Source organism: Camelina sativa, chromosome 11, assembly GCF_030686135.1.
Source record: "Camelina sativa cultivar CO46 ecotype springtype chromosome 11, ASM3068613v1".
NCBI classification, from domain to species: domain Eukaryota; kingdom Viridiplantae; phylum Streptophyta; class Magnoliopsida; order Brassicales; family Brassicaceae; genus Camelina; species Camelina sativa.
The window spans coordinates 11,784,717-11,812,545 of record NC_141890.1 but is presented as its reverse complement, the minus strand read 5'-3'; the positions used below and the strand labels follow the sequence as shown (position 1 = coordinate 11,812,545).

Below are 27,829 nucleotides of genomic sequence, written 5' to 3'. Positions count from 1 at the left end.
GTTCTAGATAGTACAAAGTAAGGAATTTGTGTATCAAAAAGTCAGATGGTCACATGAAATTGAACAGAATGAATTATTATGTTTAACTGATAAATTCCGTTTTATGATTAAGACTTAATCATTAACATTTCGTTATATATATATGAATTTTATGGAGTCTTAGAAATGTAAAGAGATTAATTTTGTCACATAGAAACAAGTCAAGTCAAAGCTTTCAAGTTGATCGAGTTAAGTACTGTTGTAATATTACTAATTGGATTATATCATTTTATGAACTATATGTTTTGGCTGGCAAAAACAGTTTGACTTGTCATCTATACTACTGTTAGATACAATTCCAAAAGCATTTGTAAACTAAAGAATACAAGAACAAACACGATGGAGTCATTCACAATTCCTTCAACTTAAGGAAACATTGAAAAATGGTATGTGAACTAGTTAGTGTTCAAAACCAATTCTACATATTTGCAGAAGCAACACATACACAAATAAACATAAAATAGACTAATAAAAGGATTCGAATGAAGCACACTCTTATCACAGAATTAAGATCCAAAAAGAGATCAAAGTGTGGTTGTGTTTCCCACTCTTAAGCAAAACTTACATCAAAAAAAGCCAAAAAAAAAAAAGGATCTAATCTCTCTTTGTGTTCCCAATCTCTCTGTTTTGTATTTCTCTCTGTAAAAAAGTTGACACCTTTACTTTAGTCACTCGCATTTCCTAAACTGCCCTCGTCACCACTTTCACTCTCTCTCTCCTCCCTATGGCCACCGTCGCGATTCTGCGATCACTCCGCCGCCGTGAACTCTACTCAGCTTCCGTCTCTGCCTATAAATTATTCGTAAGCATTGATCCTTAAATCTCGTTCCTTTCGTGGGTTATCTTAATTAGTGTGAGATTGGAGTTTTTTTTATATCTCGCCTTTTCGTTTATTGCAGAGCTCTGCTAGCGGCGGCGGGAGGACGACGGAGCTCAAGTTACATGGAGTTAAAGATATCATCGCCGTTGCGTCCGGTAAAGGCGGAGTCGGAAAGTCTTCCACAGCTGGTATTGTCTTTCCACTGAAGCTTTTTGTGTGTTGAGATTGAAAGTGTTTGGCTTTTGTCAAAATGCTAATGTGAGAAGTTTGGGGGTTGATGTATATAGTTAACTTAGCTGTTGCATTGGCCAACAAATGTGAACTGAAGATTGGGTTGCTTGATGCGGATGTGTACGGACCATCTGTTCCAATCATGATGAAAATCAATCAAAAGCCTCAAGTTAACCAAGGTAGATAGATAGATAGATAGCCACATACCTTTAACAACAGAATTAGCATGTTGTGTGTTTATATACATCATCTACGTTTTTACTGTAATCTGTATTTGAAGATATGAAGATGATTCCAGTTGAGAACTATGGAGTTAAATGCATGTCAATGGGACTTCTTGTTGAAAAAGATGCACCCCTTGTGTGGAGAGGTCCTATGGTGTGTTTCTTATTACATCCTTTTTAGAGTTTATTATGCAAACAAAAAAAAGATTTCGTTCAGTAAGCAAGCTTTCTGGTATTGTTACAGGTAATGAGTGCTCTTGCTAAGATGACAAGAGGAGTTGATTGGGGAAATCTCGATATTCTTGTTGTTGATATGCCACCTGGAACCGGTGATGCTCAAATTTCCATATCTCAAAACCTGAAACTCTCAGGTAGCTGATCTCGTTGTAGCATATCCGAGTTGCCTTATCTGAGAAAAAATGTGTAGTTATCAGAGTGGGATTTTGTTTCCAGGTGCTGTTATTGTATCAACTCCACAAGATGTTGCGCTTGCTGATGCTAATCGAGGAATCTCCATGTTTGACAAAGTTAGAGTACCTGTACGGCCATCTTCTTTTGTGATCTTTGCCTGCTGGGAAACATATAGATCTCGATCTAGCTGCTTAACCTTTCTGCATTTTTCTGCTAGATCTTGGGACTTGTGGAGAACATGAGTTGCTTTGTTTGTCCTCACTGTAACGAACCTTCTTTCATATTTGGGAAAGAAGGAGCACGCCGCACTGCTGCTAAGAAGGGTTTGAAACTTATCGGTGAGGTAAATAATTTAAGCCAGAAACGATTTGTTACTGCGAGTTTCAATGCTTTTAAGCCTTCTTCATTCTCTCTGTGGCCTTACATTAAATACTATTTAATTGCCTATATATAGATCCCACTGGAAATGACGATCAGAGAAGGTTCTGATGAAGGTGTTCCTGTGGTTGTCTCTTCACCGGGTTCTATAGTATCAAAAGCTTATGAAGATCTAGCTCAAAACGTGGTAAAAGGACTCAAGGAGCTAAGAGATAATCCAGAGAATGAGATTCAGATGAAGCTAAACGTTCCACACTCCAGCGGCTCATCATAGAGCAAGCCATGCGAACAAGAGGCTAATATATAACCCAAGTTTGTTTCGCTGCTTCACCTTCTCAGCTGATTTTACCCAAGAGAATGTTTGCAAAGAGAAGAATCTATATGCAGAGGACAAAGCGATAGAGCCACTCACTCGTTGTGAACCATATGAATCAGCATAACAAATTGTTAAGGCTTTTTTTTTTGTTAGATTGGAAGATGAAGAATCTGAATAAGACATGAGATCCCTTTATAGTTATCTCAAGATTTTGAAAAAGAAAATATAACTTTCAAATTTTAAAGTAAGACATGTTGAGATTACTTCACAATGTAAGATGATCACCAAATTAACCCTTCATTATCTTCTTCTTCATCTTGATCTTCATGGCCATAGCATTATGCGTCTCCTCTATTCACATTGCACCAAGGAGAATATTTGCAACGAAAAGAATGTATTTGCAGATAATGAATCAAATAAAGAGATGTAGAGATCACTATAGACTTCAAAAAACCAAATGTTCTGAGTAAGAATTGTAGAGAAGACATTTTGAGATCACTTCACAACATAAGATGAGATCACCAAATAATCCCTTCGTCATCTTCTTGTTCAACTTCATCTTCAAATTCAAGATCTTCATTACCATAGCATTCTTCATCTCCTCTATACGCATCTTCATTACTGTAATCCTCACTCCAGGCTGGTTCTTCTTCCTCAGAACCCGGTGGTTTCAAAAGGCTTTCTTCACTGCTATGATTTGAATATTCCACTTGGTCACCAACACCGACTGCTTTCTCTAGATTATCCCTCTTTGGAGAGTTATCCTACAAAGATATGAATACACATAAGAGACTCGGCAGAGAAACAAGAGGCCTATTCTAGCAACATGAAGCTGATATCTCTTCAACTTTCAATTCTATGAATGCAACACAGCATTATACTTGTTAGAAATAGGAGTAAACTTACATCACCAAATAGCTTATCCAAGGCATCGTAATTGATTTCCAAACTCGGTCTCTGCATGAAATAAGACAAGAAAAAATTATGTCAGACGATACATTTAACTACAGATGAAAAATAAGGAAGATCCAAAGAAATCTGAAAGAAACAAAAGTGCAATATATATAGACATTGTTTCAGAGAGAGAGAGAGAGAGAGCTGAAGGAATAGTAGCACCGACCTTTGTATTTTCAGTTTCTACATTGCTTAGGGTTCTGGTTGCAAAAGCTTTCTTACTAGGAACAGTCTTATTAGCAGGATCCTTCTTTTTCTCATTGGCGACTTTCCTCCTCTTTCCCTGAGAATCAAGAAAATGAATGATCATTAACAAGAACGTCAATGGAAGCATGTGAGTAACGACTTAACAGAAATTAAGAAGATCAAAGACAAGTTAAGAACAAAAACCTTTTGGTATTCAGGGTTCATCAATTCCCATGCTCTCTTCTTCAAATTGAATTCTTCTTTATTACTTAGATAACCAGCAACCTGATGAGCAGCAATAACCATCAAAGTCAAGGTACAGAAATTGCCTTTGCTCATAAGCTTCATAGATATAATTAAACATTATAGAATAGAGCAGAATGTCAAAAACCGGAAGACAAGCACAAGAAAATAGTTTTGACTAGGTTACACGGTTGGAATTAAGTGAAACTAAATTAACACGTGATGGACTTACATGTTAACAAAACGCTGATTCGCCACAATCCAGGAACAAGTGTTGAGTTTACAGAGACTAAAACCATAGACGGGATTCAAATCAGACAAAAATCAACAGGAACAAAATTATATACTTCTTAAGAAGGATCTACAGATGCTAAAGATTAATGGAATACATGTGTGGAAAATTTGTGAGAGCTACAATAAGCATCAATTAAGCATTAAGGTAGAAGACATTTTTTTACCTCAGCATCACTGATATCAGATAAGTCCCCTTTGTTGCGGCACACTTTGATGTTTCTAGCAACTGAATCAGATACTAAACCTCGACTAATAAGTTTAACCGGTGTAACGTCTTTCGAGGATAATTTGACTGATTTCCCCACCTGAAATTGACATACAAACATGGTTACTAAGCAAAGCTTCAGATTTCTACAAATCAAACAAAGCTCCTCATAGGTAGGAATCTATATAGTTATGTCATTCCAGGCAATATCAATACCACAAAAGAGACCAATATATGTTAAAAGAACCATGCTTTGATCAAATATGAGATAGTTTCTACTGGCTTATTTTCCTATCTAGATCACAGAGCGACACACAATTCAATAAGAAAAACAATAGTAATTTCTGACAAAAGATCACAACAGCCCTAAAATTTAATCGAGAATCAGATCAAAACCCGAATAAGGAAAGGAGAAAAATTTACCATCTTCACGAACCCAATGTTGCAAAGAACCCAATGTCGCCGGTGAGAATTTGGGTTCAAATAACAGAAACCTACACGCCGCCTGATATGAAAACGAGATCGGCGAAGCTTATTTATAATTTTTATTTCCCATAATTCCTTTTTCAATTTTAATTTGGATTTACACGTGTCTCAATCATATTGGTTATAGGTTTTGCCAAGTAAGCATACACACTTTTAAAGATAAGCTATTTCCTTTTTAATCCTCTTATTATCAAAATCTTCTACTTTTGTCCCCCAACATATACTTCTCAGAAACGAGCGGAGTGTTGTAGTACTGCTTTGCTTGCTCGCTCTTTCTCTTCCCATTCTTTTGACTCCCCGCTGCTCTAAGGCTTAGGGGAGGTATTGGTTTAGGATTTAGAAAGAATTTTAATGACTTTATGTTTTTGCTGATTCTTAGAATCATAGAAAATTGAAAGTTAAAAATGAAGGATTCTAAGAGATTGTTTAGGAAGTTTTTTAAAATCTTGATGATTTGTTTTTTCTAATCTTGTAAAATCTTTCTATTTGATGAAAGAGTTTTCATGACTTTTGTTATGAAGGAAATAATATAAAATCCTAAACCAATAACATAAAATTTGAATTCATTAACAATCCAAGATTCTTTTGTTTTACTTGAATAACATAAAATTTTTAATGACTTTATAAAACTTTTAATCCAATAACACTAGATTTATCAAGATTTTAGATAACTTTTTACAAATCCACAACCAATAACACCAAATTTTTAAAGAGTTTTTAAAAGTCTTGATTGAATAACAATATATTTTACCTAACTTTTAAAACTTTATAAAACTTTTAATCCAATAACACTAGATTTATCAAGATTTTAGATAACTTTTTACAAATCCACAACCAATAACACCAAATTTTTAAAGAGTTTTTAAAAGTCTTGATTGAATAACAATATATTTTACCTAACTTTTAAAGTCATTAAAATTCTTTCTAAATCCTAAACCAATACCTCCCCTCAGGGTTCTTCGTTTACGAGTTTCTTTCTCTCGTTGATTGCATTTGTTTTAGGTAAAGTATCGATCTTTTAATCTGCTGAATCCGACTTTGAGGCTTTTGCTACGCAATTTTTGTTTTATTTTCATTTATGGGTCATGGGTCATCGTTTCATGAATTTTTAACCATTCATTCATTGAAATTTGCAATCTTTACCTCTGCATCGCCCAAGACTAATTCTTTTTGTCTCTGTTTCTTTCGAAACCAATTTGACCCTTTGTAATGCGTTTGTTTTCAAAGTTGAAGTCTTTTTGTTATCATTAACTTGTTAAAGGCATCACAATTAATTACTCTGTTTTCCTTTTTTCAGAAATTGTGTAATAGTCGAAAGACTAAGATCATCACTGTTTTACATAACAAATGGATGAAGCATTGGATTTGGATGAGAATGCTTCTGGCAATGACAGCGATGTTTCGTCAGTCGCGAGCAATCTCCATGATGAAGAGATTATCCCTTGGTTTTTACAAGAGAAGATATCGAAACAACCTCACCGTCGAGGCGAGATGGTATTGATTTGAACATGGAAAATAGCCTACGCAACTCTTACTGTTCATTTTTGGAAAATCTCGGCGAAAGATTGAAACTGTAACTTTCTTTTTGCCTTACCTGTGTTTCTTATGCTGCTTTCGTTTCTGTATTGTGTTGGTATTTCGTAAGTTCACCATCTTAGTATCCTTTTGACAGATATGCTTTGGTCTGTTATATATTCTATTATGTGATGTACTCGTCAATCTGGGGCATTGATACTCTAAGTTAGTTTAATTTTAGTATGTGATTTGTACACCCTTGTATCTTGGTATGTTTATTAACATGAATCTTAAGAGTTAAAAGCCATTAATGGTATACTTATTTCCATTTTGTCTTCACTATGTATGCATAGCTCCATCTTAATGTAACAAGCCTATTCGATTTTGGCTCCTTTGATGAATGTGGGCTGATATAAGTTTCTCAACGCAGTCCCCAGGTAACGATAGCCACTGCTACGGTATTCTGTCACCGATTCTTCATTCGTCAATCGCACGCCAAGAATGACAGATGGGTGAGTTTAGTTTGGTGAACGAAATGGTTACTAAGGAATATATATGTCTTTTAGTATGTGTTGTTTTGAGTGACTATAAGTCTTTAGCCTATAGCTGTCTGTCTGGTGATTTAAAACATCCTGGCTTCTTAAGATACCTCTATTTCATCATCTTTGCTAGTTCTAGTCAAAGCGTATTACTTACTTTATTAATCAGATGAGTCTACCTGTTTTTATTCAAGATAAAACTGTCTTTTTCTGTGATAGAGATCAAGCTCTCTGTCTCTTCCGGTTTGGATAGATGTGCACGGTTAATAAATTTGTGCTTGTTTTGCGATGATGTATTCTTCTTGAGCAGTAAGAACAATTAGATTGGTACTTATGCCTTTGCCTGTTATATTTGCTCTCCAGACAATTGCAACAGTCTGCATGCTCCTAGCTGGGAAGGTTGTGGAAACTCCAGTGGCTTTAAAAGACGTTATTATTGCTTCTTATGAGATTATACACAAGAAGGATTTTTCTGATGCTCAGAAAAAGGTTTTTTTTTTTTTCATAATACCGATCTTACAACTCTCCTTGTCCATTTCTTCTTTGTTGTTTACTTTACTAGGTTTTTGAAAAGATTTATTCTTTCCTTTCTTTTGCACATAAATGTTATTTCACTTTTGCAGGAAGTATATGAGCAACAGAAAGAGCTTGTATTGAGTGGAGAGGAGCTTGTTCTTTATACATTAAACTTTGATCTCTATATTAGTCTCCCTTATAGACCTCTTGTCGAAGCAATTAAGAGATTTATGGTTGACGATGCTAAGACCGATCTTGCCCCACTTTCATGGAATCTTATCAACGATTGGTATGCTTAAAAATGTTACTTTAAAGCTTTTTGAATTCTAATGGTTCTCTATACGCCTTGTGCTTTTCCTTCTTCACACAATCATGAGTTCCTTGCAGTCGACGGACGACGCTCTGCCTGCAGTATAAGCCTGATCACATAGCTGCTGGTGCTCTTTTCCTTGCTGCTGAGCTCCTAAAAATGGACTTGCAATCATATGGAGAGGTCTTGTGTCAAGATTTTGATATCCCAGCTTGTCAATTAGAGGGTATGTGTATCTTTTTTCTTAAAAATTTACGAGTTTGATGGCTCTAAACCTTGTTGTTGCGGTTTATTTATCATTTGCGTTTTCAGATATTCGAGGCCAAATACATGAGATTTATGAGAGAAAGCATATTCCTACATCTCAAGAAAGCAAAGCTGAAAGTAGTGGTGGTGTAGCTGTAGTGCATCAACCTTTATCCAGAGATATGGCTTCCACAGATAAGTGTCCAAGTTCTGATATCGAAGTTGGCTCATCGAAAGTCAATCTAAGCCAGAGCGATGATCATTCAGTCCACGAGGGGTCTAGGCCTGAAGAAATTGGAGAGGAGCAATCAGAAAATGAAGCTGGAAAGAATCGAGATGACCATTCTGTTCATACTATAATTGTTGAGACAAGTGATAATGCTGCGGTCAGCCAATTGGAGAAAGACTTGCAAGTGCTTCAAGAGGAGGTGGATGATGCTAAACAAGAGAAAGATAAGAAGTCCTTTGACAAAGATATACAGAAGAGGGATTTGATGGATGAGAAGGACTTGAGTAAAAGAGAAGCAGAAGAAGAGGATAGCATTACGAGAAGACAAAGCTTGATGAACCCTGATGACAACAGGAGTGTAGAACACAGTGAGCTTCTAGATGCAAACAACTCAGGTATTGATGGCTGATGCCTCTCTGATGAATGACAGTGATATATGAAAGAATTGAAGATGGTGAAATATTGGTCTGGATTTTCAGCTGACAAGCTATTGGAAGAACTGGGTTTTGGAGAGACGACTATTGGGAAGAGCTTATAAGTAAAAGAGTTTTGGAGAGACAATTTATTTTATGTTTCTCCAAAACACGATGGTTTTGGTTTCAAGATTTTTGGTAGATCATCATGACTTTATAAATCTTGTCTCTGTCCACTAGTTTTAACCCTAAGAATCTGTAAATAGTAAATGCATGTACAAAGTTTCTTTGTTTTTGCCTTATATCTTAAACTCCAATAACTATGAAATCATACTGAACTTAGAAATAGAATATCTGAAGATGAATAAGTAAATATAATTTGAAAATTAAGGAATTTACCTGTTATCTCGTTGAATCATATAAATAAAAAAGAATCGAAAGTTGCCTATATAATTTATAAATTCATAACAGGATTTAGCAATATTATTATTATTTGACTTTCAATGACTTCATTTTATTTCCATACAGAAAGAAAAAATTGAAAAAGTAAAAATCGTGTAGGGTACGCTTCTTGTCTTTTGGAGTCATACTTAAGTCTCACAACACATAAGTCCTTTCATTTTCCCATTTCTTCCTCTGCTTCTTACTTTGTCTCGCTGTGTCCTTACCAAAGGTATGATAAAATTTGCATTGCATGAATCTACATTTACTTGTGCCTTAGCAATGTTTTTTTTGTTTTTGTTAACTGTTTTATGTTGAATGGTCTTGTCATGAGGATCTTATTGTTCTGTTTTCTTTTGAGTTTCGATTATCGAATTAGGTGTTTAGCAGCAATCCTCTAATTTAGATTCCGTCTGTAGAAAAAAAGTACTGTTTATTATATATTCTGGTTAAACCATTTTCGTATAACATTGAACTCGGTACTTTGATGTTTTTTTACCAAAACAACTCTTATATGTATGGAAACATTCCTCTTAACCTTTCTCCCCTAATTATTACAGTGAGCTCTCCAACATGGAATGTAACAAGGATGAAGCTAGAAGGGCAATGGATATCGCTGAGAAGAGAGTTTCAGAGAAAGATTACAATGGAGCCAAGAAATTTGCAAACAAAGCTCAGGTTTTGTATCCTAACCTTGATGGTTTGCAACAAGTGTTGATGATGATCGACGTTTATATCTCTGCAACCAACAAGATCAACGGAGAAGCTGACTTGTACGGAGTTCTCGGGGTAGACCCTTTGGCTGATGATGGAGCGGTGAAGAGACAGTACAAGAAGTTGGCTCTTTTGCTTCATCCTGATAAAAACAAGTTTAAAGGCGCGGAAGGAGCGTTTAAGCTGGTTTCACAAGCTTGGTGTTTGTTATCTGATAAGGTCAAGAGAAGTGGTTATGATCAAAAGAGGAAGTCGAAAGATGCAAATACCGGGATGCAGAAACCGCCAAACACAACACACAAGCCTGCTCCTCATAATGGGAATCAGAATGCTAGAGGCGGTGTGGATCCGAGTGCTGGGGCTACAAATGATCATAAGCCTGCTAGTGGAATGCCAAAACCACCAAATTCACACAAGCCAGCAGCATCTTCTAACGGGAATCAAAATGCTCGAGGCGGTGTGGATCCGAGCGCTGGGGCTACAAGCAATCATAAGCCTGCTAGTGGGATGCCAAAACCACCAAATCCACACAAGCCTGCTTCTCATAGTGGGAATCAAAATGCTAGAGGTGGTGTGGATCCGAGTGCTAAGGCTAAAAGTGATCATAAGCCTGCTAGTGGGATGCCAAAACCACCAAATTCACACAAGCCAGCAACATCTTCCAATGGGAATCAAAACGCTAGAGGTGGAATGGATCCGAGTGCTGGGGCTACAAATGATCATAAGCCTGCTAGTGGGATGCCAAAACCACCAAATCCACACAAGCCAGCAGCATGTTCTAACGGGAATCAAAGTGCTAGAGGAAGTGTGTATCCGAGTGCTGGGGCTACAAGTAATCATAAGCCTGCTTGTGGGATGCCCAAACCACTAAATCCACACAAACCATCATCTTCTAGCGGGCATCAAAATGCTAGACACCGTGTGGATCTGAGCCCTAAACCTTGGAGTTATGCCCCTGCTCCTGCCCCTGCCCCTGCCCCTGCCCCTGCCCCTGCCCCTGCTGATTCATCAAAACAGCATACAGATAGTATGTTGTTTTGGACAATATGCAATAGATGCACGACACAAAGTCCATATGTGACGGGGTTTTGTCATATAAAGCCCGTACATTGTCTTATCTGTGGTCAGGTTTTCAGTGCAACACAAGTTGTGAAGCCAGTAAACTGCTCATCATCTCCTCAACAACAACAAAACAGCTCCCAAAATAAAGCAACAAACAAAAGCACCAATGGAGCTTCTTCTTCTGTGAGAAATTCTTCTCCATCTGCAGCTCAGAAAACTCCACAAGCAAGTGCCAAAAGTCAAACAACAAACAAAAACACAAATGGAGCCTCTTCTTCACACAGAGTTTCTTCACCATCTGTTAGTGCAACCGTGAAAATTCCACAGGTAAATGTTTTGAGGCCAGTCGTCAACCTCTCATCATCTCCTCAACTCCAACAACAACAACAATGGAGTGCCCAAAACACAAGTGGTGGTACCTATTCACAGAACTTTTCTTCATCATCGGTTAGTTATACCTACAATTTTCAGTGGAATTGTTCAGTGTTCAGTAACGGCCAATTTCTGGTAGCATAAATGCCACAAATCAAGCGCAAGAAATTTTGAAAAGAGTACGTGGGGAGTCACTTGCTACTGCAGGGAAGGTTCTTAAGAAGCCGAGGGCAGAGAAGGTGCTTAAAAAGCCTAGGGAAATGGGAGATAAGAAGTGAAAGACTTATCACAAATTTCTTGAAGTTGCTGAGTTCTGTTTTTTTGCCTTTCAGGATGCTTTATGATATGTTATGGATCCTTCTTTTTTTTTTCTTTTTTTCTTTATCTCTAGACTCAACTAAAGTGGAACAAGAGAAAGTTCTCCTTTCACCGTCAATGTGTGATGTCCTAACTTCTGTTAACCACTCTGGTGTAGTTTTCAAGATTTGTGGTAGATCCTTTTGATTCAAGAAAATTGGGTTTCATGACTCTGAAGTCTTGTTTTTCTCTTGTTTTAGCTCTGTTTTACTTCAACAATAACTGATGGAATGAGATTGAAACTTAGACAGAGACACATGTGATATAGCAAAATATTCGACAACAAAATATAAGATAAGTCCCCTGCAAGATCATCATCAGACAAAGATGCTCATGGCAGTATCCATACCACAAAGACACCAAATATGTTTAAAGAACCTGTTCAAATCTTTACAGGACAGCTTCTGCTGCTTTTCTTCTCTAAGCCACACATATTCAAGAAAAACAAACGTTTGTTGTAAACAATTTGTTTGTCCGTAATGAATCATATGTAATTGTTGGATTTATAAATCTCCACAAAAAGAAACAGATATATATAGATGGAGTAAGAAGTTTGAATCCCCTCTTCTGTCAAGTAAATCAAGATCAGAAAGAAGAAAAAAACCTAAAAAGTAATCTACAATCAGATCACAAAAGACCTTGTTGCTGCGGGTTATTTATCCGAGGCCAAAAATGCTTGAGCTTTAGGAGAGAAAGCATATATCTAATCCTACGTACATATCAAGAAAGCAGAGTTGAAAATAGCGGTGGTGTAGCCGTTGTGCAATCAACCTACCTTGTCTCCAGAGATATATGGCTTCCACAGATAAGTGTATAAGTTCTGATATCGAATGAGGCTCATCGAGAGTCAATCTAAGCCAGAGCGATGATCATCACTATGGCCGATGGGTCTCATAGGCCTGAACTATTTTGTATTCTAACTAGGTTTTTACCGGCAGTGTACCAAATTAATATATTTTAAATAATAGTTTTAATTTACAATTTAGTTTTGAAATTCTCAATTAATTAAATTTTATCTAACTAATTTATAATTTTGTTTATAATATTTTTTCTTCTTATGTTTTATACAATTTATAACCTAATTTGTTATTAGATAGAATATAAATTTTTAGAACACTTAGTTTTGTTTTCTATAATTAAACAGAGGTATTATCATATATGTTAGTGTATATTTTTCTGTGTATACAATTTTTTTTTTTTTTAGAATATTAAGAATGTGTTGTAGTATTTATAATATTTTGTAATTCATATACTAAATAATTTATAAGTTAATTTTTAAAACTATGACTATGTTAGGCTAAAATTCACTTTTTATCAAATCAATTTTTTAATTTTTTAAAGAACAATATCTCTTCACTCACCTTCTTATAAAATAAGGAAATAAAATATGTATACATTTACAATTATGTTTGTTACCTTTTAAAACAATTAGTTTCTATAAAAAATCAAATATTTAATTTCTCTATTAAATTAATTATTTAGTGTCGAGTGCCAACTTAAATATTTATTTTATAAATGTCTTAAAATATATATATATATATATATAGATTGTTGTGACAAATAATAATAATTTATTACTCACACTAAGCTAATAATTTTTCCTTTTTTCTTCTATCCATAAGTGTTACGTGTAAGACACGCGTGACTCGCCCAATGGTTTATTGGTTTATTAAATTGGAAATCAGATCTTCGTTTCGTATAAGCCCTATAAAATTACATGATACGGAGTGATACCAAACCATTATTTTACCTCTGTTAATATCTTCCTCTTCTCTGGCGGCGTTTCTAGGGTTCTTTCTGATTAGCACGAGATTTCGCGACAAGTTTCTTCAATGGGTATTGTTATTTTCACCGAACTCTGTTTCTGATTTTGTGTGATATTTCGTGTGGCTTTGATTTCCTGTTTTGGTTCTGTACGTACACAATCCTCTGAACTATTGTCTTTTTGTCTTTTGCATCTCAAATTGTTTCGGTAGAGGAAAAAACTCTCTCAACGACATGGAGTCTAATAAGGAAGAAGCTAGAAGAGCTTTGGATATTGCCGATAGAAAACTTTCGGAGAATGATTACGATGGAGCCAAAAAAATCGCTATAAAGGCTCAGGCCTTGTATCTAAGGGTCGACGGTTTGGAACAAGTTTTGAAGATGATCGATGTTTATCTCTATGCATCAAACAAGATCAACGGATCAAGAGGAGAACCTAACTGGTATGGCGTACTAGGTGTGGATCCTTTGGCTGATGATGAAGCTGTGAAGAAACGTTACAAGAAGTTAGCTCTATTGCTTCATCCGGACAAGAACAAGTTTAATGGTGCTGAAGGCGCGTTTAAGTTGGTTTTAGAAGCTTGGTATCTATTATCTGATAAAGCTAAGAGAGCTTCTTATGATCGCAAGAGGAGGAGATCAAACCAAATTAATCATAAACCAGAAAAGCGACATAAGCCAAATTCTTCTTATACGTACGAGTCTGAGTTTAAGCCTAGGCCTGAGCCTAAGCCTGAGCCTAAGCCTGAGCATAAGAAGCCTGAGCCTGAGCGTAAGAAGCCTGAACCTGAGCGTAAGAAGCCTGAACCTGAGCCTGAGCATAAGAAGCCTGATCCTAAACCTGAGCCTAAGACTGAGCCTAAACCTGAGCCTAAGTCTGAGACTGAGACTAAACCTAAGCCTGATTCTTCATTAGAAACAACGAATTATGGTAACTTTTGGACAGTGTGCAGAAACAACAGATGCAAGACATATTGGGAATTTAAGAGGGAGTATCTTAACAAGGCCTTAACTTGTCAAAACTGCAGTCAGTGGTTTGTTGCGACCGAAGTAATTCCAGTGGCACACAATGGGAGGCCAGTCATCATAATGAGTCCCTGTAATCAGCCAATGCGCAAAGGCACTTTCTCAACTTCAGCATCTAACATTGCAAATGCTGCACCCATAAGAATGAAAAGATGGTTTGATCCTAACCCTAAGCTTGATTCTTCATCGAACAAGAAGGAAACCAGTATCTTTTGGACAGTGTGCAATAGATGTAAGACACTTTGTAAACTTTTGAGGTCTAATTCTCCTAACAAGACTTTGCCTTGTCCATACTGCAGTGAGAATTTCCAAGCGACCGAGATAATTCCATACATAGTCAATGGAAGGCCAGTCATCACATCGAGTTTTCTTCCCTTTGGTAAGTCATCAAGCAGCAAAAACACAACTAGTGATGCTTCTTCTTCTACTAGCTCAGCATCAGCATCTGCATCTGCTAGCGCAAAGCCAAAGACTGCATATTCAAGTGGAGACGCACTGAAAAGATTTTTTCCCGAGTCACGAGAAAAGATCGCTGCTGATTTTGCTTTTGCTGCTGCTGGAGGAAATGCAAACGTTGCAAAGAGTATTTACAAGAAGATGACAACAGGAAATAAAAACTCTGCTTTAGAAACAGAGACGGATGACACCATTGAATGCTAAGTACACTAGCTTTGAAGCAGAGAGGCTTTTCAGGAAACCGATGACAACATTGAATGCCAACTCTACTCTTGCAGCAGAGAGGCTTTTAAAGGAACACATGACAGATGTGAAGTAAGAAGTAAGACATTTGGATTTAGTAGTTAGTTTATATCTATTTTTTGTTTCTTTGTATGCATCAGTAATAGTTTTTTTTTATTTAGTCTTATGGAACTTGAATTTACAGTGCTGCTTCGAGTTAACCTTTGATTCAAATCTGTTTCTCTTTTTCATTGAATTCATTCATCTCAATCTGCTGCTAACCACACTGCACTTTTGTAAAGGTAAATATGTGCCTCTCTTCCCTTTCTCTCCACTTATGCTCTTCCTTCTTATGCTCACTGAAGGAAGAACAGGAAACAGAACCAATCCAAACATATGCAGAAGTTAAGATGCATCAACGTTACTCTCCTTACAAGTTTGATGACTGATGGTACGTCTTAAACTTTTTATGGAGTTCCATTTACTGATAGATTTTAAAGAATATAATAAAAAATAAATAATAAAAAAAATATTTTATATCAATAATAGTATTTGCTAGATTTTAAAGCTAAGGAAGCATATTGTCTATCATCATATATGCAATTTTTATAATCATTGTCTATCTAATGTTAAAATATCTAAAATATTTTAAAAGTGCCACATTTAATGGTCAAATAAATATTTACATTCCAAATATAGTAATATTTAACAATAAAAGTTATCCAAAATTTATACATTAAGAAATCATCATTTGTGTATTAATTATTGCATAGATTTTAAGAAAATATTAGAAAATAGTAATATATATAAATATTTAATATCCATGAATAAATATTACACATGCAATTTTTATAATCATTGTCTATCTAATTTTGAGATATCTAAAAAAATCAAACAGTGACACTTTAAATGGTTAAAAAAATATTTACATTCTGTACATTAGTAATAATTTACAATAAAATTTATCAAAAATTTAATACTTGATAAGTTTATGGAAGAAAATCAATGTTGCGTGAAATCAAATCTTAAGAAAATAAGTAGTTTTGTTGAGGAAAAAAAAAAAAATCCACCCGTTTTGTTTTTTACTTGTATTGAAAGTTTTATATAATTCTCCTATTCTTTCATCATATCTCGCGTGTCTCTAGGGTTTATTTTTAGTGGATCTCTATAAATCAGAGACTTTTCACATATCTATTAGACGTTTCTGATGTTTGCAATGTTTCTTCTTTCATGAATTCTGTTATTAGATCCACCGAATTGTGTCAATTCTGTTTCTGATATGTATCTTCTTTTCAGATTTATTTAATCTGTTTTCTCGATTTGTTATTTTGTAGAGAGAAAGTAAACAACATGAACCCTAACGAGGAAGAAGCCAAGAGAGCAATTGATATCGCTGAGAGGAAACTTTCGGAGAATGATTACAATGGAGCGAAACAATCCGCTATAAAGGCTCAAGTTGTATCCAAAGCTAGACGGTTTGGAACAAGTGCTGATGATGATCGATGTTTACATCTCTGCATCAAACAAGATCAATGGAGAATCTGGTTGGTATGGCATACTCGGTGTTGATCCTTTAGCTGATGATGAAGCGGTAAATAAACAATACAAGAAGTTGGCCCTTTTGCTTCACCCGGACAAGAACAGGTTTCATGGAGCTGAAGGCGCGTTTAAACTGGTTTTACAATCTTGGGATTTGTTATCTGACCAAGCTAAGAGAGCTGCTTATGATCAAAAGAGGAAACCAAAACCTTTGAAACGAAAAAGGAGCAGATCAAAGCGACACGGGTACGAGTTTGATTCTTCAGAGTCTTCTGAGTCTGAGCCAGAGCCAGAGCCAGAGCCTAAACCTAAATCTTCAAGGAAACCAAAGGAGATCGTTACCTTTAGGACAATGTGCAACAGATGCAACACCCAATGTGAGTTTGTGAGGTCTAGTAATAACCTTAACCAGATCCGAACTTGTCCAAACTGCCGTCAGGATTTCATTGCGGCAGAGATCGTTCCAGAGATGGTCAATGGGATGCCAGTATTCAGTTGTGCCAGTTTTCAATCAGCAAGCAAAAACACAAGTGATGATGCTTCTTCTTCTACAGCTTCAGCTTCCGATACCGCAAATCAAGCACAAGAAAAAGAGTCATCAGGAGAAGAGATTGTTCCTGCTACTGCTCCACCTGCTGCTAGAGGAAATGCAAACGAAGCGTATAGGCTTTTTCAAAAGATGATAAAAGAAAATCCAAACTCGAGACTCGAAGCATTGAGGCTTTTCGAGAACCTATATGGCAAAAAGTAAGACAATAGGAGTACAACTCCATATCTCTTAAATTTTTTCTATTTTGTGCGCCAGTAATTGTTTTTTATTTGATCTTATGACAATTGGGTTTACAGTACTGCAAATTAAAGAATTGAAATGGAGACAGGTCTCTTTGCTATAAAGGTAACTCTAACAATTGTTTGGATCAATCAGTCTTCTAACAGCTATAATATCATTATTGCAATTGGTATTGAGTTCAGTTTTAGTTAAATATATAGGTCTACACTGCACAGTTTAAAGTAAAAGCATTGATGTTGGTTAAAGGTGTTGTGTATGTGCTGAGATATTTAATGTAGAGTAAAGGTTTTTAATTCTGATTTAGAAGTTAAACTTGAGATGATTACAACTATAACCAAATTCCAGCGACCGCGGAAACTCCATATGCAAGTACTTTCGTGAGGCCAGTCTTCAACCTTTCAGCATCTCCTCAATAACAACAACAATTGAGTGGCCGAAATCAATCAGAAAGCCAAAACATATGTGATGGTACTAATTAAGTGAGTTGTGTTCTTCATCATTTGTCACTTTGAGCTATTAGCTTTCACTAAATTTGTTCAATATCGGCCAATTCTAGTGGTGGTGAAAATGTCGTAAAACAAGGTCAAGAAAGTTCAAAAAAGGACTTGAAGAGTTGCAGGAAATGATTGCTGCTGCAGAGAGGATTCTTGAGAAGCTAGCCAAGAACGAATGTGAGATAAGAAGTAAGACTTACAGCTTTTTTGCCTTTCATGAATGATTTGTGATATTGATATGTTATGAATCTTATTTCATCTCTGTAGACTAAAAAGTAGAGTGGAACAAGAGGAAGCTCTCTCCTTTCATATAGTCAAAGAGTAACCTTACAATTTCTCTTAAAACATTGTGGTGTATATATAGGTTCAATGTTTGTGGTAGTTCCTCTTGATTTAAGGAATCTTGTTTTTTTCCTCCCTCTAGTATTAGCATTAGGAAATTGTACACATATGAATGAATAGTTCTGCTTTTCACAATTGTTTTATTACTCCAATTCCAATTTAATTATTTTTCTTTGACGTAATTTCCTCTTTTTTTTTTTTTTTTCCCATCAATATCCTTTTTGTAAAAGGAAAAATAAAAATTGCTTATATATTATCAAAACACCAAGCGTTCGCTCTTTGCTTGTATTGCAAGTCCTATTAAATATATTTTTCTCTTCTCTTGTTTTGTTTCTTGCGTCGTCTCTAGGGTTTAATTGTTTCTCCATTCGATAACTTTGTTATATCCACCGAACTGATTCAATAACTCTGTTTCTGATTTGTTTTCGTAGAGAAAGTAAATTAAACAAACAATGGAATCTAACGAGGAAGAAGCCAAAATAGCAATGGATACTGCTGAGAAGAAACTCTCGGAGAATTATTACAATGGAGCGAAGGTATGCGTAGACAAGGCTAAGAATTTGTATCCAAACCTTGATGGTTTGAAACAAGTGTTGAGGATGATTGATGTTTATATCTTTGCATCAAACAAGATCAACGGAGAAGCTGACTGGTATGGCATACTCGGCGTAGATCCTTTAGCTGATGATGAAGCGGTGAAGAAACAGTACAAGAAGTTGGCTCTTTTGCTTCATCCGGACAAGAATAGGTTTAATGGCGCGGAAGGCGCGTTTAAGCTGGTCTTACAAGCTTGGGATTTATTATCTGACAAAGATAAGAGAGCTGCGTATGATAGAAAGAGGAAACGGAAAAGGAGCAGAATGCAGGATCCACCAAAGCCACACGAGTACGAGTCCAGGTACAAATCTGACCCTGAGCCTGAGCAGCCTGATCCTGATTCTTCATGGGAACAGGAGAATCCACGGGAACCAAGGAAGTCATTTTCTTTTGGACAGTATGCAAAAACAAGACGTGCAACACACATTGTAAATTTGTGAAGTCTCGACGTTATCTTAACAAGACCTTGTGTTGTCCAAACTGCCGGCAGTGTTTCGTTGCGACCGAGATCATTCCAGAGATGGTCGATGGGAGGCCAGTGTACAGATTTAGTGCCAAGTTTCAACGAACAAGCGAAAGCACAAGTGATGATGCTTCTTCTTCGAACACTTCAGATTCTGATAGCGCAAATCAAGCACAAGAAAAGATTATTCCAGCTACTTCTGCTAGAGGAGATGAAAAGGAAGCATAGAGGCTTTTTATCAAGATTACAACAGAGAGACTTGTTGATAGATGCGACATAACAAGTAAGACATGAGGATTAAAAATTTATCTGTTTTTTTTCTCTGTTTTTTTGAATCAGTAATGGTTTTTTGATTTGATCTGATGAAATTTGGCTTAACGGTACTGCAAATTAAAGAATAGTTATGGAGACACTTCTCTTTGCTAGGAAGGTACGAGACTAATACATCTTTCTTCTTTCATTTCTTGACCTATAAGTAACATTCATTATTTCCACGGCTTTGTTTCCTGCTGTGCGGTCTAATTTGTCTTTTGCATGAGTTTCTGTGTTCCAAAGGTTGATCTCAGCAGGTAGGTATTCTTGCTCCATTCCGCTTCTGATGATATGTCTGAGAGACTAGTATGCTTTTGATAGAACCGTCTGAAACCATTATTCAAGAGTGAGTTGGATAAGAGTTAGTGTTAAAACAAGGTAACGGTGAGTATTGTTGACCCTCTGTAGTTTAGTAGGTGATGTAAAGAGATGAAAATCACATATTGCAATCTCTATTATTATAAGCCTCTATCAAGCCTGATATATCTCTGTTATTACTCTGTTTCATCCTCTATTCATTTTTGAAACGGATATTTGCAGTTGTGAGTTTATCATCTATATCTTGACACTAGGATAACTGAAATGAAGAGTCAATTATATCATAGTGAAACTTTAGAAAACTCCGTAATCAGGTTTCTTGAGGCCAGTCGTCAACCTCTCATCATCTCCTCAACAATGGAGCGCTCCAAACCGATCAGAGCTAGGTAAAACTAAAAGCCACACAAAACACAGGTGATGGTACTTATTGATAGAGATATTCTCCATCATTGGTTAGTTTTCACTGGAATAGTTGGTTTTCGATACCAATCTAGTGGTAATGCTGCAAATCAGGTACAAGAAATATATATAACAAAAAAAGAGAAATTGAGGAGTCATGCTGCAGAGTTGATTTTTACATATGTGAGATAAGAGAAGACTTATTTACATGTTTCTAGAAGTTGCGGAGTTCTGCTTTTTAGCTTTTCATGGGTGCTTTATGACATGTTATGGTCATCTTTTCATCTTTAGACAAGAACAAGTTCTCCTTCCGTTGTCAATATGTATAGTGTCCATTTGTTGTAGATATTTTTGATTCAAGGAAATCCGGTTTTCATGACTTGGAATCCTTATTTGTATCTTGTTAGTAAATATAAAAATACTTGTGTGTATACTAAATATTGTATACTATATAAGTTGTGTGTTTTCACAACTGTTTTACTCCAATTTATTAGAGTGAACTATTACCACAGGTTTACAACTGTCAACTGACATATTATTATTTTGAGTCTTTTGACTCTTTTAAGTTCTACATCTCAAATCAATAATATCTACTAGTAAAAATCAGGTAAAACGATATTAAGAATATCATATATCTACCACTACTTAAATAAATGGATTATGAAATCAGTAATTACAAAGTCACAGAGCTAATATTTCCTTTTTTTTTCCACAAGTGAAGATTTTATTGATATATAAACATTACACATAGCAACTGAGCAAAAGCCCAAGAAAACATACGGCGGTTTAGAAAGCCCATCTGGCCCAATATTACATCATCTGAAGACACATGTCAACAACAAAGACTAATATTTCCTATTTTACCCCACAAAACAAAATAAGAAAATTTCCTTTTCCTAATACATCAATTTTCCAACATAGTGAAAAAGGGAAAACGCGTCGCGTAGTCTATATATACGCTGGACTCGCCCTACTTGTTATACCACGATCGCTCTCGCTTGTTGTAACTTGTAAAGATAACAATTTTCAGAAACTAGGGTTTTGATATTTGTAAACGATTCTCTGAATTTGATTAAGAAAACTCAGTCATGGAGTGTAACAAGGACGAAGCTAGAAGAGCGATTGATATCGCCGAGAAGAAGATCTCTGCGAATGATTACGATGGGGCTAAGAAGTTCGTAAACAAGGCGGAGCGTCTGTATCCGCAACTTGAAGGTTTGAAACAAGTGTTGATGACGATCGATGTTTATATCTCTGCGTCAAACAAAACCAACGGAGAATCTGATTGGTATGGAGTTCTCGGTGTAGATCCTTTGGCTGACGATGAAGCTGTGAAGAAACGTTACAAGAAGTTAGCTCTTTTGCTTCATCCGGACAAGAACAGGTTTAACGGTGCCGAAGGCGCGTTTAAACTGGTTTTACAAGCTTGTGATTTGTTATCTGATAAGGTTAAGAGAAGCGTGTATGACCAAAAAAGGAAATCGAAACAAGTTAACCAGAAAACACCGAAGCCACGCGAGCCTGAGCGTCATCAGCCTGAGTCTTCGCAGAAACAGAAAACACCGAAGCCACGCGAGCCTGTTTCTTCGCAGAAACAGAAGGATGCACAAGAAAAATTAAATAGATATTTTGAGGAACAGAAGAAAAAACGTGAAGCAGAGAGACTTTCCAAGAATCAGGAGAAAAGAGACTCCACTACTTTTGAAGCAGAGAGGCCTTACAAGAAGCCGATGACAAGTGGAGATGCAAACTCTACTTTTGAAGCAGAGAGGCTTTTCAAAGGAGGAAACGCAAACTCTACTTTTGAAGCAGAGAGGCTATTCAAAAGAGGAAACGCAAACTCTACTTTTGAAGCAGAGAGGCTATTCAAGAAGCCGATGAAAACAGGGAATGCATACTCTACTTTTGAAGCAGAGTGGCTTTTCAAGGAGCTGATGGCAACAAGAGACCCCAACTCTACTTATGAAGCTCAGAGGCTTTTCAGAAGCCGATGACAGATGTGAAATAAGAAGTAAGACTACAATCACATTTAGAAGTTGTAGAATCCTGTTTGTTATAAGGAACCGGTTAGATCAGTCAGATGAAGGTAACTAATCAAAGTAGCTCTAGTAATCATGTAACTTGTATTTTTTATTTTCTTCGTCTTAATTCATAATTCTGCTTTTTCTCATCATCTGTAGATGATCTGTAATGGAGTTAATCTTAGTACTTTAATACACCAAGACGTTTTTTATTGTTTATTGTCTTTTAAGAATTCGAAATAACTCATACTCATACTATCAGGTAGCTGTTTTCTCGCAAACACTGGTAAGCCTATAGGATCAAAAGTAGAAACCTTTTGAAGAACCTGAGTTAACATATACAAATAAGGTTGCTATATTGGTTCAAGAAAAGGCTGATACAACTTGAAATCAACGCTTAACTTGACGCAGGGACAACTAATTCATGAATTAGAATTTATTTTGAAGGAATAAAAGCAAAAAACGAAGACTTACTCCAGTGAATACAGTTATGGCGTCGTCAGTTTTTTCATCATTAACGGGACATCTACGCCAGATTCCGCTAACACTAAATTTGGCAAATAATCAATCTTCAAAGAGGAATGTAAACATCAACTAAAAACCTATAACGAGCTTGATGTTTTCAGACGTTAAATGTATTTAGAAAGAGCTAGCTCAAGTAAATACTGATAGTATAAGTTACCGAAGATGGCGCGTAAAGAGGAGCAAATAAAGCGTTAAAAAGCCCATGAACATGATGTAGTGGGAGGCAGTGGAGAATATGATCAGCAGATGTGTACTCCCAAGCTTCAGTTAACATTTTAACCTGCACATATAAAAGCTTATAACTTATAAAGGGGTGCATCATAATTTCGCTTACTCACTGGAGAGACAGAGAAATACCCTAAAGCTCATAAGAAGATCACAATTTTTAACATATGCGGCAACATTCTAATGCAGGTTGAAAGGATTTTAAACATGACGTGAGCTACATATGGAGTTCGGATATATACCTGGGAAATGATGCTGTTGTGGGTACGGACAACTCCTTTTGGCTTACCAGTTGTACCGCTAGTGTAGACAATCAATGCTGGTTCATCTGCACAAATAAAGGCTGATGTAATGCAGAAAAGACAGACCAATAATTGCCTGAATGTATGGGAGCAGAAATTAAAAGTGTAGCTTCAAATATAAGTTCATCATTAATTTCATGTCAGGACTATTCAGAATTTACCTAGAAATTTTCCTTCTGTTACAATACTATTGTCCTGAAGCTGATTGCTAGCAACAGTTTCCGAAGTTGAGTCAACAACAAGAGGAATTAGATGATATTGAGCGCCACTCTTTGCTGCAATAGTTTCACTATGGTCCTCTGTGCTTAATAACAGAAATATATCCTAGAAACCATAAACAACGATGTTACAGACCCAAGAAAATGTTAATAACTCTTACTTAATAGTAAAGAGCAGCATAAAAGGCACACTTCTAAGCTTGAATAAAGAATACGGTAGAAAACAGAGCCAACCAGAAAAAAGCTAGGCCTTCTAATAGAATTTCTACTTTATTCTATAGAGCACCCTTTTTGGTCATGGGGAAAACAACTGATGCCAGAAAAAACCAAGAGCTTGGATATGGATCAAAATGCAGAGATCACAAAACTAAGATCAAGAAGAATACCTTTACGAACTAACAAAGAGTTTCTTGAAGATTGAGTGGCCATAACCGAAATTAAACTTCAAGAAAATAAGAAGACAAATAGATTTCATACCGAATCATTCATCACATACTTAAGAGTTCAGCTTCTGGATTAGCTAAGTGCAAGTGGAACCGCTACACCACCACTAAACCATGTTCCCAGGACTCCTGCAACAAAGCAAGTATCTTGTAGAACAATTTCTAAAAGTGTAATTTATTTTTCCTTTTTTATTTACCAAACAAAGAAAAGAAAAAAAAAACACAAGGGTCTTAGAGAACAAAAACGTACAGAGAGCTAAAACCCTAACAAGGAAACGCTCCTAATTTCTACTCTTTTTACACACACACCCAATCGAGAAGAAGAAGACACTCAAACAATTAACAAAACCCGCAAAATATACTTAATGATTCGTCCCAGCCACTCAAAATTGACAAGTCAAATAGCAGATAAATTGAACAACCTCTTCCTTAACAAAGAAGGCCGCAACAGTGGCATCGAGCACAGCGACGTCAATCGGCTGGCTCTGAAATGGCTGAAATCGACGTCAAACGACCTTAATTATAGACAAAACTTGTCATATGGAGTGTAACATTTATGCCTCTGAAATGATTGTGTTACAAACTTTATGCAAATGCTTATTATCTATTTGATTATTTCTCCATATTATTCAATAGGAACAGAGGATTGTTCTTTTTCTTTTTTTTGGTCGGAACAGAGGATTGTTCTTCTTCACCAGTTAATTTGACTTTTGGTAATTAGGGATATTATGAATTTAGTTAATTATAGTAACATATAAAATCAATTATAGGTAATATTTAAAAAAGAATAAAATCTTTCAATCTAATTAAAACAAAAATATGTGAATTTCTTTTTTTGATTTTATATTAAAATTATGTTGAATTATATATAATATATTTAGTCAATAGATTTTATGATTTTTCTGCATATGATGTAATTTAAAATTTTTTAAACAGACATATATTGTTCAACTGACGAATGAAAAAATGTATAAAATGTTTCACATCGCTTAAGAAAACTTGACAAAAATTCAAAATCATACTATAAAAAAAAAAACCAAAATGATTTCAAATAAAATGAGCAGGAACTTTGATTTATCACGCATTTAAATTTTAAATTTTTATGTGGTTTATTACGGTTCTTTATTTTAAAGAATTTCAACTTTTAATAACTTTTAAAATTTTCAAATATCTAAGATTTTAAAACTTTTTAAAGATTATAAATATTTCAATAACTAAAATATTTAAAATTTATAAAATGTTTAAGATATTAGTAATATTTAAACTTATAAAATGTTTAAGATATTAGTAATATTTAAACTTTCTAAGAAGTTTAAATATTATAAGTATTTCAATTTCAAGAAAAATAAACTTTATTAAAAAATTAAAATTTAATAATATATTTAGACATTTACGATTTTTTTTCTGCGGTGTACTACGAGTTAAAAAAATCACACGACGGGGTTATGTGGCATGACATGTTTGAGTAGATACTAATATAAATTTTAAATTTCATTAATTCCGTGCTACATGGGTAAAATATTATTTCATTATTTTGTTAATAATATGAATATTAAATTAATAGACATATCTAATTAAGTTGATTAAATTAATAATATAACAAAAAATTAATATGTGGTATACTGTGGGTTATACATCATAGAATTAACAATCAAAATACAAGATATAATTTTAAACACTAAACAATTTAAAGAAAATTAACAAACAAACAAATTTTTTTTATCAAATAACTTAATTTGCGGTGTACCGTGAGTCAAAATCTATACAAAATAGATGTTATTTCCATAAGTCATATTCAACATATGATTTAATGGCATAATATTTCATACAAAACGAAAAACACTTTTAAAACAAATAAAAAAATCGCAATTTGGTGCTTAAAATAAAAACTACAAAATAAATAAAAAGAATTTCAATTCGTGTTCTAGCTCGAGTCCAATTCTAGTACTATTAAAAGTGAAGTACATCTTGAAAATGTCTGAAATTCCTCATAGTATTTACAAAATGTGCCACTTAAACAGTTATCGAAATTCTCTCAATAAGGAGAAGTTGGTCTGAACACTCCTAATCTAAATTCTCCCAAACATTACTACTTTGGAGAAAATAAGATTCAGATTTAGGATAAGATAATCGGATCATGAACAGAGGGATATGGATCTTACTTGGATCTTTTCATCTATTTTTAAAAATATATTAATTTGCAATCCATAATATTCAGATTCTAATACTTGAAATTATTCATAATCCACTAATTTCGTGATTATTATTAGCGATCAATTAGTTGTACAAATTTAGCTACCATTACGCAAACTAATTACATATCGTTACCTAATTTCCCTATATATTGGATTTGTATAATCTGTTATACATACAATTAAAACAGTTATTCCAACATTTATTTTTAATAGTTAAGAAACCACCTGACTTATTTACATGTTCATGCAAACTTATTTACACGTTTCTAGAAGTTGCAGAGTTCTGCTTTTTAGCCTTTCATGGATGCTTTGTGACATGTTATGGTTATGTTTTCATCTTTAGACAAGAACAAGTTCTCCTTCCGTTGTCAATGTATAGTGTCTCCTAACTTCTCTTAAACATTGTGGTGTGGTTTCAACTTTCAAGATTTGTTGTAGATATTTTTGATTCAAGGAAATCAGGTTTTCATGACTTGGAATCCTTATTTGTATCTAATTAGTATTAAGACACATGGCAACAACAAAGACTAATATTTCCTAATTTACCCCACAAAACAAAATAAGAAAATTTCCTTTTTTCCAATCCAACATTGTGAAAAGGGGAAAACGCGTCGCGTAGTCTATATATACGCTGGACTCGCCCTAGTTTTTCATACCACGATCGCTCTCGCTTGTTGTTAACAATTTTCAGAAACTAGGGTTTTGTTATTTGCAAGCGATTCTCTGAATTTGATTAAGAAAAGTCAGTCATGGAGTGTAACAAGGACGAAGCTAGAAGAGCGATTGATATCGCCGAGAAGAAAATCTCAGCGAGTGATTACGATGGGGCTAAGAAATTCGTGAACAAGGCGGAGCGTCTGTATCCGCAACTTGAAGGTTTGAAACAAGTGTTGATGACCATCGATGTTTATATCTCTGCGTCAAACAAAATCAACGGAGAATCTGATTGGTATGGAGTTCTCGGTGTAGATCCTATGGCTGATGATGAAGCTGTGAAGAAACGTTACAAGAAGTTAGCTCTTTTGCTTCATCCGGACATGAACAGGTTTCACGGTGCCGAAGGCGCGTTTAAACTGGTTTTACAAGCTTGTGATTTGTTATCTGATAAGGTTAAGAGAAGCGTGTATGACCAAAAAAGGAAATCGAAACAAGTTAACCAGAAAACACCGAAGCCACGCGAGCCTGAGCGTCATCAGCCTGAGTCTTCGCAGAAACAGAAAACACCGAAGCCACGCGAGCCTGTTTCTTCGCAGAAACAGAAGGATGCACAAGAAAAATTAAATAGATATTTTGAGGAACAGAAGAAAAAACGTGAAGCAGAGAGACTTTCCAAGAATCAGGAGAAAAGAGACTCCACTACTTTTGAAGCAGAGAGGCCTTACAAGAAGCCGATGACAAGTGGAGATGCAAACTCTACTTTTGAAGCAGAGAGGCTTTTCAAAGGAGGAAACGCAAACTCTACTTTTGAAGCAGAGAGGCTATTCAAAAGAGGAAACGCAAACTCTACTTTTGAAGCAGAGAGGCTATTCAAGAAGCCGATGAAAACAGGGAATGCATACTCTACTTTTGAAGCAGAGTGGCTTTTCAATAAGCTGATGGCAACAAGAGACCCCAACTCTACTTATGAAGCTCAGAGGCTTTTCAGATGCCGATGACAGATGTGAAATAAGAACTAAG

General features: G+C 35.5%; 7 protein-coding genes, 1 long non-coding RNA gene and 3 pseudogenes across 12 annotated transcripts; 9 read left to right on the top strand and 2 right to left on the bottom strand.

The window, feature by feature from the left end:
- Nucleotides 1–523: 523 nt before the first annotated feature.
- LOC104723090 (iron-sulfur protein required for NADH dehydrogenase, mitochondrial) lies at nucleotides 524–2,855 on the top strand. 2 transcript variants are annotated; one of them, XR_015572670.1, is made up of 9 exons: nucleotides 524–841; nucleotides 939–1,047; nucleotides 1,147–1,269; nucleotides 1,371–1,468; nucleotides 1,559–1,685; nucleotides 1,768–1,853; nucleotides 1,943–2,068; nucleotides 2,180–2,567; nucleotides 2,756–2,855. XR_015572670.1 is itself a non-coding variant. In XM_010441386.3 (8 exons), exons 1-8 carry the CDS (start codon nucleotides 764–766, stop codon nucleotides 2,375–2,377), a joined length of 945 nt encoding a protein of 314 aa, XP_010439688.1. In that variant the 5' UTR covers nucleotides 526–763; the 3' UTR covers nucleotides 2,378–2,667. The 2 variants fall into 2 exon arrangements, 1 of the variants encoding a protein (XP_010439688.1); XM_010441386.3 differs by lacking the exon at nucleotides 2,756–2,855 and having other exon boundaries at nucleotides 526–841; nucleotides 2,180–2,667.
- Nucleotides 2,828–4,854, bottom strand: LOC104723091 (uncharacterized). The gene is made up of 6 exons (XM_087475722.1): nucleotides 4,725–4,854; nucleotides 4,261–4,401; nucleotides 3,764–3,844; nucleotides 3,540–3,656; nucleotides 3,326–3,376; nucleotides 2,828–3,183 (listed from the first exon to the last, which is right to left on the bottom strand). Exons 1-6 carry the CDS (start codon nucleotides 4,725–4,727, stop codon nucleotides 2,938–2,940), a joined length of 639 nt encoding a protein of 212 aa, XP_087331848.1. The 5' UTR covers nucleotides 4,728–4,854; the 3' UTR covers nucleotides 2,828–2,937.
- An 857-nt stretch (nucleotides 4,855–5,711) lies between these two features.
- Nucleotides 5,712–8,720, top strand: LOC104723089 (cyclin-T1-2-like; annotated as a pseudogene). The gene is made up of 7 exons (XR_015572669.1): nucleotides 5,712–5,789; nucleotides 6,085–6,360; nucleotides 6,733–6,814; nucleotides 7,205–7,330; nucleotides 7,465–7,646; nucleotides 7,745–7,893; nucleotides 7,980–8,720. The product of XR_015572669.1 is annotated as a cyclin-T1-2-like (transcript).
- Nucleotides 8,721–9,563: 843 nt separating this feature from the next.
- On the top strand, nucleotides 9,564–11,422 carry LOC104727912 (uncharacterized). The gene is made up of 2 exons (XM_087472363.1): nucleotides 9,564–11,262; nucleotides 11,352–11,422. Exons 1-2 carry the CDS (start codon nucleotides 9,570–9,572, stop codon nucleotides 11,420–11,422), a joined length of 1,764 nt encoding a protein of 587 aa, XP_087328489.1. The 5' UTR covers nucleotides 9,564–9,569.
- Nucleotides 11,423–13,231: 1,809 nt separating this feature from the next.
- LOC147933875 (uncharacterized) lies at nucleotides 13,232–15,171 on the top strand (annotated as a pseudogene). Its single transcript, XR_015570367.1, has 2 exons — nucleotides 13,232–13,337; nucleotides 13,478–15,171. The product of XR_015570367.1 is annotated as an uncharacterized LOC147933875 (transcript).
- Nucleotides 15,172–15,283: 112 nt separating this feature from the next.
- LOC104731608 (uncharacterized) lies at nucleotides 15,284–17,981 on the top strand (annotated as a pseudogene). Its single transcript, XR_015570368.1, has 5 exons — nucleotides 15,284–15,420; nucleotides 16,304–17,255; nucleotides 17,355–17,403; nucleotides 17,644–17,777; nucleotides 17,855–17,981. The product of XR_015570368.1 is annotated as an uncharacterized LOC104731608 (transcript).
- Nucleotides 17,982–18,586: 605 nt separating this feature from the next.
- Nucleotides 18,587–19,422, top strand: LOC147933874 (uncharacterized). The gene is made up of 2 exons (XM_087472362.1): nucleotides 18,587–19,159; nucleotides 19,222–19,422. The coding sequence occupies exons 1-2, from the start codon at nucleotides 18,587–18,589 to the stop codon at nucleotides 19,420–19,422; spliced, it is 774 nt and encodes a 257-aa protein (XP_087328488.1).
- Nucleotides 19,423–19,590: 168 nt separating this feature from the next.
- Nucleotides 19,591–20,711, top strand: LOC104723088 (uncharacterized). Its single transcript, XR_015570369.1, has 3 exons — nucleotides 19,591–19,890; nucleotides 20,139–20,238; nucleotides 20,338–20,711. It is a non-coding gene; the product is annotated as an uncharacterized LOC104723088 (long non-coding RNA).
- Nucleotides 20,712–20,923: 212 nt separating this feature from the next.
- On the bottom strand, nucleotides 20,924–24,537 carry LOC104723087 (malonate--CoA ligase-like). Its single transcript, XM_019232448.2, has 4 exons — nucleotides 23,992–24,537; nucleotides 23,458–23,620; nucleotides 23,237–23,322; nucleotides 20,924–23,049 (listed from the first exon to the last, which is right to left on the bottom strand). The coding sequence occupies exons 1-4, from the start codon at nucleotides 24,001–24,003 to the stop codon at nucleotides 22,894–22,896; spliced, it is 417 nt and encodes a 138-aa protein (XP_019087993.1). The 5' UTR covers nucleotides 24,004–24,537; the 3' UTR covers nucleotides 20,924–22,893.
- Nucleotides 21,312–22,281, top strand: LOC104727911 (uncharacterized). The gene has a single exon (XM_010446970.2). The coding sequence runs from the start codon at nucleotides 21,312–21,314 to the stop codon at nucleotides 22,215–22,217; it is 906 nt and encodes a 301-aa protein (XP_010445272.2). The 3' UTR covers nucleotides 22,218–22,281.
- A 2,364-nt stretch (nucleotides 24,538–26,901) lies between the features above and the next one.
- LOC104727910 (uncharacterized) lies at nucleotides 26,902–27,807 on the top strand. The gene has a single exon (XM_087472361.1). It carries the CDS (start codon nucleotides 26,902–26,904, stop codon nucleotides 27,805–27,807), a length of 906 nt encoding a protein of 301 aa, XP_087328487.1.
- The last annotated feature ends 22 nt before the right edge of the window (nucleotides 27,808–27,829 follow it).